This window comes from Vidua chalybeata, chromosome 19 (genome assembly GCF_026979565.1).
Source record: "Vidua chalybeata isolate OUT-0048 chromosome 19, bVidCha1 merged haplotype, whole genome shotgun sequence".
NCBI lineage: Eukaryota > Metazoa > Chordata > Aves > Passeriformes > Viduidae > Vidua > Vidua chalybeata.
Window position 1 is genome coordinate 3,900,942 of NC_071548.1, and position 12,948 is coordinate 3,913,889.

Below are 12,948 nucleotides of genomic sequence, written 5' to 3' on the forward strand. Positions count from 1 at the left end.
GTGTGTTGGGTAGAAATCCTGTGTTTATGTCCAGAAGAGGTTTATTCCTTTACTCTGAAGCTGTCTTGTCTTGAGGGAGGAATCCATGGAACCTGACACAAATTTCCATGATTGAAATGAATGTAAGAAAGGCTTGAAACAATATTTGGTCAATAGCGTGGTAGGTTCTTAGATTGTGGATCCATGTTTACTTTACCATCTCTTCCACAGTTATTTAACACCTTTTAATTCAGCCATTTGAGAGGCTGGGGGCTTTTGGCAAACCTTTCTTCTGTTATTTGTCTGCTGTCCCCACTGCGCAGGCTCGGTGTGCTTAGAGAGTCTGCATCTGTTTCTTTTCTGCAAAGCATCTCTTGGCAACAGATGTTTGTTAACAATTGAATGAATTTAGGCAGCTGCTGTTTCTCTGTCCAGTTTGTTGTCTTTTATGAAGAAATGATTCTCTTCTCAGGGGTCGGGCACAGGCAGCATCCTGGATTTTATGTGGTTCTCAAAAAGCAGGACTGATTCAAGGTGTTAATATTCAGGGTGGCTGAAGTTAGGTTATCCTAACTTCAGCTGTGTTTCAAAGACAAGGTTTTAGGCATTTAGGAATTTTTCTAATCAAAGGCAAGGTGCTGTTGTAGACAAGCAGCAAGGAATGAAAATGCATGAAAAATGGGAAAAATGCTTAAAAGAGAGATATTTAAATAAGAGCTACACTAGCAGCCTTATAGCTATATCATGACCACTGACCTCTCCAAAATAAATCTAATCATGCAGTTCTCTTTCAAATCCTCCATCTGAGTTTTGTTTCCAAGTTTTTGTTTCATCATGGTCATGGCTAAATACTGACTTTTTAACCACGTTTTTCTCCAAGTGGGATTTGTTCTCCCATTCCCATTATTTCTCTTTGATGTTTCAGAATGATTCAAATTTGCTTTAATGTCTGTATAAAAATAGTCTTACGTTCCCCACTCTGGTCAAATATGTTAACAGTAGAGGGTACCTATTTTAATAAAATAACGTGCTTCAGAAGGAGAAATCTTTAAATGGCTTTGTATATGGTCAGCCCAACATATGTGACTAACTTATTTAATCCATATTTAAAACTTTACCCATGAAACAAGAATTCAGATTCCTGAATTGTAATAAAAGTATCATGAAAGTGGATTTTTGGTTGGGTTTGGGTGAGGTTTTGTTTTTCATTAAGGTGATTTTTGGGTGATTACATTGGTGCTTGTGAAATTGTTCATACACAGCAATGCATTGTTAATGTTATTCACATAATTAACACCTTATAGAGGAAAACTTAACAGTCCTGAGCCCTTCAGATTTTGAAAATGGAATTTAAAAGCTGGTGTTAATCTGCAGTGATTCCTTTGGAGCATGGATAGCAGCAAAGGAAGGGTTTCTTTGAAGCAGCATCTTTACGTATTCAGAAAGCTGCCTATGAACACGTAACCAACCTGCTCATGCTGCCCCCGACCAGGTTAAAGTGAGTGTTGGGCTGCTTGAAAAATGTGAGCTAGAAAGATTCTAAGATCTTTTAAGATAAACAAATCTTTGATCATCTCTCTTTTTTTAATTTTCCAAGATAACTAAAGCCAGCTCTCAGAATATACTTAAGTCAGTGTGCAAGAAAGTACAAAATGAGTAACAGTGAAGACAATTTAAAATATAGTTCTGCCATTAAAATTTAGATCAAGTTGTAGCAGGCATAAATTAAGCCTTATGTTTTGTATTTTCGCTCCATACACTTAGTACAGTACAAGTATAAAGGTCAAACATGGAAATACTTTGAAGGATTTTTGTCTAAATGGAAACGAGGAGCAGTCCCTTGTGTCTTGAGCTCTGCTGTGTTTACTTGTGGCCGTGCCAGAGAGGGACCATTGCTGTGCTTCTCTCACACACAGAGCAGCAGTGCACTTCCAAGGGATCCCAGTGACTTCCCTGCAGGCAGGAGTGCAGGAGGCCCCCTTTTCCCAGCGCAGGCAGCACGTGGCAGCTGCACAGCAGCGTCCTCGTGCTCTGGGTGGAATTGTACACAGACCTGAGACATCTACAGATATCTCCCATCTGGGACAGCCAAAACATGGGAAGCAAGCAGTGAGTGACCTGCCTCCCACGCAGACAGGGCCCTGCACTTTGGAGTTGTGCTGTTTAACTCTTTTTCCTACTCCAATTCCCTCTCCACTCAGCTGTGCATTTCCAGCCTCTGCAGAGAGCCCTGTAACCAGGAGACTTCTGCAATCCACAACCAAAAGTTCATCCAGCAGCAGTTCTTTTCCATGCAAAGCATGATTGTGTTATTAGAGCCTGTGCCACAGGGCACAGTTAGTGCTCATCTAAAAACCTGCCACTCTTGAACTCTGTAGTAACCATGGGCATTTTGTCACCTGCGTGGGTCATGACGGGCTCTGCCAGTCACTTTCAGGGAATACAATTAATCAGGAATCATGGATTCCATTCCTATGTAAGTAGGGAGGAGTGGTGCAAATTGAAGTTGTCACAGTCACGTGTCCTGCAAGCAAAGAAGTGGATTTTAATTTTTCTGCACAGCCCTAGTTAGGGGTTCACAAAGGATTAACAGTTCCTTTTGGGATTGAAGTGTATGCTTTATTAGTTTGGAAATAGAGGCCAAGTTACAGTCTTGTTATTCAAGTTGTCACCCATCCCCAGAAGTTCTCCAGATCCTTTGAAGGCAGAACTTAAAAGCCATTGATGGGAAGCAGATGTTGGTAAACACTTGATGAAAATGAAGAATGCTCTAAGGAGTTTCATTTTCCATTGGAAAAGAAGGGGGAAAAAAGAGTGGGGAATGGGATAGATAATGTGATAGATACAGTCCTTGCTGGCTATAGGAGCTTGTTCTCAAGGCACTGGTGAATTACTTAGAAAGAGGAGCAGAAAGCTGGTGGGTTTGAGTTAGCTTGGGGTTTAATCTAAATTACTTGTGCATAATTCTTCCTAGCGTTTCTAACTCATGCAGCTTTGATATGAGAGGAATAAGAAGTGAGAAAAGGTTTTGCAAACAGAAATGATTTAAAGAGATTTTTGGTTCCCAAACAGCATCAGATCCTCCCTCCAAGTGCTGAGGAGTGGGTTTAATGCCTTGCTGTTCTTGTTACATCAGGAGAGCCTGGCAGGGTTCCAGCATCCTCCAGCTGAGAAAAGAAACAACAGAAGATAACACAGGTTTCCCTGTGGGGATTGTAGGTCACAAATTAAAGTCTTTTTGGTTACTAGAGAATGAGGAGTTTAAGTTTGAAAAACCTGAAGTGGGTCTAAGTTCTGAAAGCTCCAAACATCTCTGTTCATTTTATAATCCTGTGCCACTAAGTGGCAGCTCACATGGCAGTGTTTTTCTTCCTTTGAACTTCCATCAGAATGGATTTGAAAGCAACTCAGCTTTGGGCTCCTTTAGGGTGCTCATGTGAAAACCTAAAACCCTCTGGTGGGTGCTCAGCCCATGAACAGCCAGCTTTTGGGGACAGCCAAGTGATGCTCTCAATTTTCACACAAGGGTGATGCCACTGCTGAAACCCAGACTGGAGCTTTCTGAATGCTCAGTGATGAACTGGAATCTCTTTCAGAAAATGAGGATTTGAAAGACTGAGGCTTGTAGGTGGCTGTTAAATGTATATATAAAACCCAGAATAACTAGTGTGTAATTAGTAAACAAGTTCTTTCTGCCTAATATCTTCTTTTTTAAATCTAGGTTCTAACTTTTGGTTTGCCTGTATTGTGCTCATGTGCTCTGGTATTTATCACAGACCAACAACTTGAAGGAAAACAATTTCTGCCATCCAAATAGCTATAGGGTTATTTTGAGGGAAAACAACTGCATCCTGCCACAGCTTAGTTAACATTTCACTTTCCCTTGAGGATTTCCTGTTGGCTCTGGCCCAATGTTAATTATGTTTTTATTTCTATAAAACAAAGCTCTGCCAATGTGTCCATGTTTATCACTCACTGTGATCTTTTAATTTCTTGCAATTCTAACAATGTTTAAAAACTTAAGTACTAAAACCTCTCTTTCTTGCCAAAGAAGCCTTTAAATGAAGCATGTTCTGTTGTGAAACAACATTTGTGCAGATCTGGGTGGGTTTTAAGGAGCTTTTTACCAGGAGAGCCTAAATCTGTATCATTTTCATCAGAAAATAGGAAGTTTTCTTCAAGCAGAACTTTTGAAAATGTTTGGCAGGTTCAGGTTTTGAGACTACTCAAACATCTTGGTTTGCCTTCCCAACAGCCATGGGGAGTTTTGCATCATTCATTCAAAAATGTAACTTTATTCACCTTTAAACTTTCTAAAACAGAATCATTTGGAGTCATAGGAATGCTACAGAGACAGTAGCATTGGGACAGCAGTGTTTACACAGAGGGGAAACAGGTTTGCAATTGAGAAGTGCTCCAGAATTCACAGACAGGGTAGTTTTTGCAGTGTAAAGTTTATTTTTCCAGCAGCCTTCAGGTTCTATTTACTAATTTCCTGCACTTAATTTTATCTGTTAAGATAGTTTGGAAAACTTTTTGTTGATTTATTTTGTTTGCTTTTATGTACTTGTACTATTTTCTATTAGTAAAGGCAGTTCCCCCATTATTTGTAATCCCATATTATTTCCTGCTCAGTGCATTTAAAAGCACTTATAAATAATTTGGACATGACACATCTGTGGCCTTTAGTTGAAGTTGTTGAATTTTTAAGAGCAACAGAGGAACCAGTTTTTTTTTTGAGGTTTTTATTCTATAACGTAGCACACTTTGGCTTTTTAATACATTAATTATGTTTTAAGGGTGATTTCATAAACTGAATTAGATAGAGTTTCCAGTAGAGGTTGCATGAAGTCAGGGACATGTTGATACTCTGCACTGTCCCTGTTTGCAGTCTGGTTGGTGCTGTGGAGATGTTTTGTTTTCTGTTTCATTTGCCTGCAGTTAATCTTTTTCAGCTGCCAATATGATTTAATACACGCAGTTGTCTGCCAGTTGCCTCCTGAGCAGTGAGGCAGAAACTCAAATAAAGCCTCCCTTAAATAAAGTTGGCTTGAACATACAAGCAGGAACCTTGAAATAAGCATTTCAGGTGCAACACCAAGGAAGCTGTCATGTTAAGTACAGGTTCATTTAGGTACATCTGTGGATCTTGCAGTTTATCTTCTTTACACACCTTAAAATAACCAGAAATGTAAGGTACATTGATTGGGCCTAACCATGGTATTTTTGTTTCAAATGGAAATAACTTGAACGAAAGAGTGACATTTTGGGTTGTTGCAGGACCTTGCTTTAAATTCAGTGTCTCTTGCTGGTAGAGAAGTTTTATGAAGCTGCAACACACCAGTGGAGAGTTTGACACTCACTGTGCCATCTGCATTTGTATCAGTGTCTGAGAGAGCTGCAGTGGCTGTAAGGAATAGAGCCTAAAATAAATGTATAATGCAGGAACACGGGAGCAATGCACAGCTCTGGGCCCATCTATTTGATTGTTCTCTCTGCCAGGCAATGTTTGAGTTGTTACTGGCAATGGGTGTTGCTGCAGTTTCAGGTGACAAGAATTCTGTAGAATTCAGTGAGTTCTGCAAGGGCTTGTTGCTCAGTGAACCACTATTGTTTGGTTATTCCAGTGCATTTCAAGGTACTTTTAGACACTCCCTTGCCATTGCCTACCTATTCTGGATGTCAGTTTATGGAGAAAATGTTGTTCCTGCTTTTTGCAACCTTTCCACAGTATTTTTACAGATACCGTTGTGGAGCAAAAAAAGGAAATAATGCTGTGGCAAAGCAGCATCTGGTCATTCACTTACAAAATACTCAATAACATTCATCTCCAATGAAAAGAGAACAAGTTCCTGATTTAGCAGCCTAATTACCAGTGGAAGTTTTAAGCAGACCGAATTCTACAACATTTGTGAAAATTTCAGCTGTCATGTAGTGGGATGTAATTTTTTTTTTACAATTGTAGAAAAATAGGTTAGTGTCAGTTGTCTGTAAGAATTTTGTTTTCTTGCCTGTTGTGCCTCTCTTTGTGCTTGTTTACAAAGTACCTTGAACTCCATCTGTGATCCAAGTCCTCTCTCCAGAAAATCTCTGGTAACAATGGCTGTAAATTCAGTTTACCCTTTTGCTGTGTTGGTCAGTGTTGCTCTGTAGGCTCAGGAGCCCTGTGGCTGTTGCTCCCACATTCAGCTGCAGGGCTAAAATCCTGTCAGATGGATTTAAGAGCATTACATTCAAGCCCAGCCAGACTAAGGCTGTTTCTTTGGAGTAGCTTACGTCTTCCAGTGAGTTCATGTAATACTCTGTAGGAAAACAATGGCTTCCACCTGCCATTCCCCGTGGTTTGATTATGGATCCTAATTGCAGTCTTGATTAATTCCCCTTAAAATAATATTTATTATAATGTAGAGGGTCAGTGATGAGGGATAGGTAGGTAACCATGAATTGTAATAAAAGTTCTAAGGAATACATTCAGCACAGATAATCTTCACTCAAAGTGGGAACAATCAAACAGCATCTTACTGCTAGGGCTTGAAAAAAGAGATTTTATAGTTTGTAAACACTGAAAAGGAATTAAAATAGGTTAAGATCTTACAGTGAAGCAAGGCCCAACTCAGACTGGAGTCCTGGTCTCCAGAATGCTGGTCCTGGGCAGCTCTTGGGACAAGTGGTGCTCACTTGGCAGCCTGGTTGCTCCTGCTGTGGAGAAAAATCCTCTTTCTGTGTTGACAACTTGGCTTTAGTACTGAATTAAGGAAGAACCCTTGAGATCAAATTTAAGGGATTGTTTTAAACACACTTAACTGCAATCACTGTATGTACTTACTGATTCATGCTCTTTCCAGAGAAACTCTGGAGTAAAATTTAAAGCTTTTTGGAATGATTTGATGAAGAAACCTTTTCTCTCATCACTGTTCTCCTTGCCTTGCTCCAGCAGGCTGGGGAGAGATGCCTGCTGTCCACACCAAGAGCGAAGCTTCCTGGGGAGAGCCCTCCTCCCCTTCTGCTGCAGTTGATAATGGCACTTCGGCCTGGGGGAAGCCCCCCAGCAGTGGCACCGGGTGGGGAGAGAATCCTGCCGAGCCAGCAGGGACCTATGGAAGAACAAATGCTCCAGCTGCTGCCCCAGCACTGTGCAAACCAGGTACACACAGGGCTGCCACTGTGCTGGCAGGGGAGGGGGTTTGCTTCTGCCTCTTCTGCTTTTCCGTGCGTTTCACTCACAGGCGGCCTTCGTGATTTCGTTCTCAAAACTGTGTTAGCTGTCACAAGGCCACGTTAATCCAAATACCCAGTTAATTCAAAAATATGAATATAGTGCATCCATCTGGAAATTTAAAGGAGAGTAGTTTTGTGTGTTTGAAAAGCAGCATAGCAGAGGTGCAGGAAACTGTGAAAATGCAGAAGAACGTGACTAGGACTTCAACCCTTGGTGTCTAAAGGAAACCTGTAGTGGGATGAGAAGCAGTGGAGAACAGTCAAGATAGAATTGATTCTGGTGGGAAAAGCAACACCTGAGAACCAATAAGCATAACAACCTCATGTTGGATTAAACTGAGTGGGTGGGTGTTTTCTTCAGCCATTAAAACTGTTGCCAGGTTCAGGAACATTCTGAACTACTTCCCGCTTCGTGATTTCTAACTCATAGTATTTAATAAATATCCTCCATCTCTGAATGTCCTGAGGGCCACTGTGATTGCTTTAGACTCTCCTCTTGGCTGTGGAGGTTGCCTAGAGATTCACTCCTGCAAAATACCATTGTGAGATGTTGTTAGAAGTCCCAGAAAACATACAAGGGGGAGTGAGAGCTCTTAAGATGAGTAATCCCAGCTTCAAGCAGAGCTAACAGAGTAAAACAGACTGAGGTGACACAACCTCATCACTGAGTATGAAGCATTCCCTGCAGCCCACGAGCTCCTTTCAGATTCGATTCTTCAAGATAGGAATGAGTGTCTGAGCATTAATGACTTTGAAATTTGGTTTGTTCATGGAAGAATGTGGTAGGTAAAGCACTTAACAAACGTGTGCTCATACTTTGGTTCCTTGTTCCTACGAGAGTGGATTGGCCATGACCACAGGTCTTACTGGTTCTGGGAAAAGCAGGACTTGGAAGTTGCTGGATATTTTCGTCTCTGAGTATTTAGAGAACTTGCCTTTTTTTTTTACTAGCTTCAAAGAAGACATTCTTACCATTTTAATGTCAATTAAGATATTTGATGAACCTCTTTATCTCTTGAAAATACTCATGTTAGCATACTAGATATGGCACTAAAGGCTATTTCTGTAAAATTTGCAGGAAACTGAGTAAGATTTTTCTTCTCCCACTTTCTCTCCAGCTTCAAAATCTATGCAAGAAGGCTGGGGCAGTGGTGGGGATGAAGTGAATCTCAGTACTAGTCAGTGGGAAGATGAAGAAGGAGATATGTGGAATAATACTGCTTCACAAGAGAGCAGCTCCTCCTGTAATTCCTGGGGGAATGCCCCGAAGAAAGGACTTCAAAAGGTAATACAAAAATAAAGACACTCTCCAGCAAGAGTGGAATTAGCATAACATTTGTAGAATAAGTTGTCACAAATTTGCTGGTGCATTACACCTGAAATTAAACCTCTGACGCCTGAACACAAGCACAGCTTGCCACTACAGTGGTTCAAGTACAGCCTACCTTGTTTCCAGGGGAAAATGGGAGATCTTTGAATTTAGGCATGTCAGAAGCTTCGGGAGTTTTGTTGTTATTGCCTTTGTTTTCTCTAAATTTTATAAGCTTCCATGTACTCTAAAGAAATGATAATGTATTAACAGAAAGAGAAGAAGGTGTTAAGGGGGCTTTCAGACACTTCCCATGGTGGTGGAAAAGCAAACAGTAGTTTGTGATGGAGTTGTTTAACACAAAAAGCTGTTTTCTATTTATGAGGACGGTGTGTGTGTGTGTGTGAGAACAAAGCGAACTTGTGTTAATGCTGCACTCAACCAAGAACCTAGGCAATTGTGTGAGGAAATTTTCCATTGCACAGTCTTTATTTCAGGACAAGGCCAGGCTGTAACTTAAAGGAATTGGGAATGCATTTAGCCACTTTGTTTGTTAATCCATTAGCCAACAGTTAGGCCGGTGATTTGATCAAGTATGGTTGTTTCTTGTACTGTCCGCAGCCCAAAACAAATCCGCGCTTGTCCCTTGGTACTTTCTGGAGAACTGAAAGGAAGAGACTTCTTAAGGATTTTGTGATAGAAAAGCTGCACAGAGATCTTTTAAAGGTGTTTATCTAGACGCTCTTGTTTGTTTTTAAGAAAATACACTGAGTAACATTCTTAACTTCAAGGTTGCAAACTTGTTTTTGGGAATGTTTTTCAGGAAGTGTTGTACTATTTCAGCTTTATTTCATTATAATTTTTCTGCCAAGGATTAAAATGAAATACGTAAATTCAAAGGTGGCTTTAATTCAGTGGCCAGCAAATCAAATACTAAATAGTACACTGAACACCTATTCAGCTGAGATAAATTTTTACACTTTTGGGGGAAGAGAATCGTAGTTGCGTTGCTCGGAGGGTTCTTCAATACTTTCTGAATTAATGTACTAATACATCTTTCAGTAGCATGTGCTATTAATAAAAACCACTTACCATTTCTTTTATGTACATCTCACTACAATGAACGTGGCAACCAGCCCATTAATGGAATCTCCCATTTATTTACTAAGGGCATGAAGACATCTAGCAAGCAGGATGAGGCCTGGATCATGAACCGTCTGATAAAACAGCTCACAGACATGGGCTTCCCTGTGAGTAGTGCTCAGCCAGCACACTGTGCCTTAGCTTTTAGCTTGTATTTCTGACTGTGGCTGTTTCAGACTGTAGCTACACCAAGATCTTCAGTCTCCAGGCCAAGAAGTAGCTCTAACCAGCATTTGAACACATACTGTGATTTCAGAAATCTGCTCTAAACCTATAGAATGCTCTGAGATTAATTGGGATAATATTTTGACATTCATAGTTTTATAACAACAGGTATTACTTTGAACTGCAGTAATAATTCCCTCCCATTCCTCTTTTTTCATTAAACAGGTGAAATGAGAGTATAGCTGGGTTGTGTCTTAGAGAAAGTCTTATCATTGTGATATTTGAGTTGTTAATGGAAAACAGGAAGATGTTTAAACAGAACAATGTGTTTCACCTTGTAGAGCCAGTACTTCCTTGACAAACTGAAACACCTGAATTGTGGGGATTGCTGAGAGCAGAAAAAAACACACAAAGACATTACTTAGGCTGCTGAGTAAACATTAAACCCAGGATTTAAGAGATGTGTCTGTTTTCTCAGGTTACTTTGAAATCACATGAATGTGATTACTTTTCCTCTTAACATAATTCTTGTTTTTGACAGAGAGAGCCAGCGGAAGAGGCCTTGAAGAGCAACAGTATGAATCTTGATCAGGCCATGAGTAAGTATCTGTGTAAGTAACTTTTTTGTCTTTAAAGCAACACAGGAACCCTGCATGATTATAAGCATTTGATTATACTCAGACCAGTTGGATAATACTTATTTTCTTGCCTTGCTTTTGTAAGCAAGATGAATTTCTCTGAACTGCTGTTGGCAACTTTACTCCCTCTGCCTCACCTTTTCCAATATATTTCCCTTTTCTGTGCAGGTGCTCTGCTGGAAAAGAAGGTGGAAATGGACAAGCGTGGAATGGGAGTGACCGACTATAATGGAATGGTCACCAAACCCCTTGGCTGCCGCCCACCACCAATCTCCAAAGAGTCTTCCATGGACCGCCCCACCTTCCTTGACAAGGTGAGTTCAGCAACAGGAGCATGGTGCACAAGTCAGAGTGTGCACAGTGTAGAAATGCTGATGATTTTCACTGTCTGCTTAGAAAGTGTAGAAGGAAATGTGATGGATATGGCTTTGTTCCTTTGCTTGTATTTTTTCAGTCTTGTGAGGATTTCAGTCCTTGTGGAAAGGAGCAATGATTTGATTCTCACATAGAAATAAAGAATGATCATCCCCAGTTTTACACTTGAAAACTTTCTAAGGAATCAGTAACACAGTGGAACTAGAAATGGAAAAAAAAAAAGAGAAAAAAAATTAAGCACAGCAATCTGTGAGAGTGCAGCCAGTGACCCTTGCCCAAATTCACAATCAGGCAGGACCAAGGCCAAAATCTTCCAAGAATTAGGCTCTTAAGTTCTCTTCTTCTAGTTTTGAGCTTCTAAGAAATTTCAGTGGAAGTTCAGTACCTAAATACAAAGGAGGAGTTCAGGTATTTTTGTTAAGTCTCAGAGCAGACATGCAGTCATAAATAGCTTCTCCAAAGAGCTTCCCTTTCTGTGATCACATATGACAAATTTTCCAGCACTATTTAATGACTGAGGAAAAGGCTCCAGAAGTTTGTGATGTCCAGGATTCAACGTGACTAAAGAAAAGAATATATGGAAAAGTGCAGCCAAATCTTCAATAGGAAATGAGATTTACAGCCTTGACAAAAAATCCTGCAGAAACTTACTAAATCACCTAAGAATCCCCCTGAAAATTATTGATAAGTAAAGAAGAATCTCAGATGTCATTCTGTATTTCACAGGGTATTTAAAGGTTCATACAGATGGGTGGTGGAGGATTCTGACCACAGAAATCAGTGCTTTGAAACTGTGCTGAAACCAATTCATTTCACATGAGCTGTGTACAGGTTGTGAGGCAGTAATGATATCCACTCATATAAAGCTCATTTTTTGCCATGGCAGACTTTAAAGAATGTGTTAATTGAAGGCCACAAAAGATGCATGCATGCCAGTTAACCTTTCCTTTTCTTGGAAAACAATACCTTCAGCAGTAAAATTCTTGCCAGAGAGAGAGGTGCATTATGTGCAGCATGATGCATAATTCTGGAAACATATGTTAAACACAACTATTGAGAAGGGAGTACTAAAATCATTAATATTCATACAGTAAGTAAAATCTATCAGTCTAGGCATAATCTGTCACAGTGACTTGGCTCTAACAAAGGAAATAATCCCACACTGTATTTGTTAGCTATCACAGTGTTGAGCAACTTGCTAAGTGAATTAAATAAATATAGTTTCTACTCTAAGAACACAGAGTTTTTATTCCTCCAAAGAAATTCTTTCCAGATTTACAGCTCATGCTAATTAAGCAATTCTTCCAAAACCTTTTTGCCCTTTGAGGTGCTGTTTCAGGGCATGAGTCTGGAGCTGTCTTGTTTCTGCTTAGGTCATCCTCAGTGAGGAACAAGCTCTCCACACGGCTGGACAGAGCACTCCAGCCAGCATTCCTTGTTTTACTTACTGCTTTATAGCAGTAAGTAATCATCCTTTTGCTGGCTTTGCTGAGTGTTCAATAAGTTCTGCAAGGTTCCTCTTCATGAAGTTGTAGTTTGAGGTGGTGTGCTCATTGTTTCCACACTCTCAGCTCGCCTGCATTGAGACACCATCATTTTTCTCTAAACAGCTAAAGCCAGTACTTAATATTTTTTTAACTTTATATATTTGAGGAGGGAAATTTCCCAACCCTGACATTTGCCTCTGGACCCACTGAACTCCCTGTTCTCTCTGCATCAGGAATGGTCTGTGCAATTCAACATCACCTTTGAGTGTTTGCTTTCTCTGCTTGCTGCAGGTGCTCTTTATTCCATGTCACTCTTGAGTCAATCTTCAGCACTCGGTGCTTTGTTAATTTATTATTTCTCAGGATGTTATCTTGACCTGTAGCACCATAAAAGGACAAGGGAGAATATCCAGTGGCCTTGAGGGAATAAAGATGCAGCCCTGATACGTGATCTCAGCCACATTATGTCACACTTGGTGGCAGACATGCTGTGCTTAGGTGTCAGGTTTGCCTGAAGATGTTACCTGGTGCCTTTTGGAGCCATCAGATTTGTTAGAAAAACATGTCAGATTTTCCTTTAAGCATCCTTAAAATACCAGAAATAAGCCTAGAGAAGGGATCTTTTATTCAAGTG

The 12,948-nt window shown here is 40.3% G+C and overlaps 1 protein-coding gene across 10 annotated transcripts in view; it reads left to right on the forward strand.

Moving 5' to 3' along the window:
- Positions 1 to 12,948, forward strand: part of TNRC6C (trinucleotide repeat containing adaptor 6C) — a 98,325-nt gene that overhangs the window by 63,417 nt on the left and 21,960 nt on the right. For 4 of the 10 annotated variants that reach the window (XM_053960090.1, XM_053960094.1, XM_053960092.1 and 1 more), the window contains exons 6-11: positions 6,914 to 7,123; positions 8,316 to 8,482; positions 9,128 to 9,232; positions 9,676 to 9,756; positions 10,356 to 10,413; positions 10,621 to 10,766. In XM_053960090.1, the coding sequence (XP_053816065.1) occupies positions 6,914 to 7,123; positions 8,316 to 8,482; positions 9,128 to 9,232; positions 9,676 to 9,756; positions 10,356 to 10,413; positions 10,621 to 10,766 (767 nt within the window). The remainder of the gene's footprint in view (positions 1 to 6,913; positions 7,124 to 8,315; positions 8,483 to 9,127; positions 9,233 to 9,675; positions 9,757 to 10,355; positions 10,414 to 10,620; positions 10,767 to 12,948) is intronic. The other 6 variants (XM_053960093.1, XM_053960098.1, XM_053960099.1 and 3 more) reach the window with 3 other exon arrangements.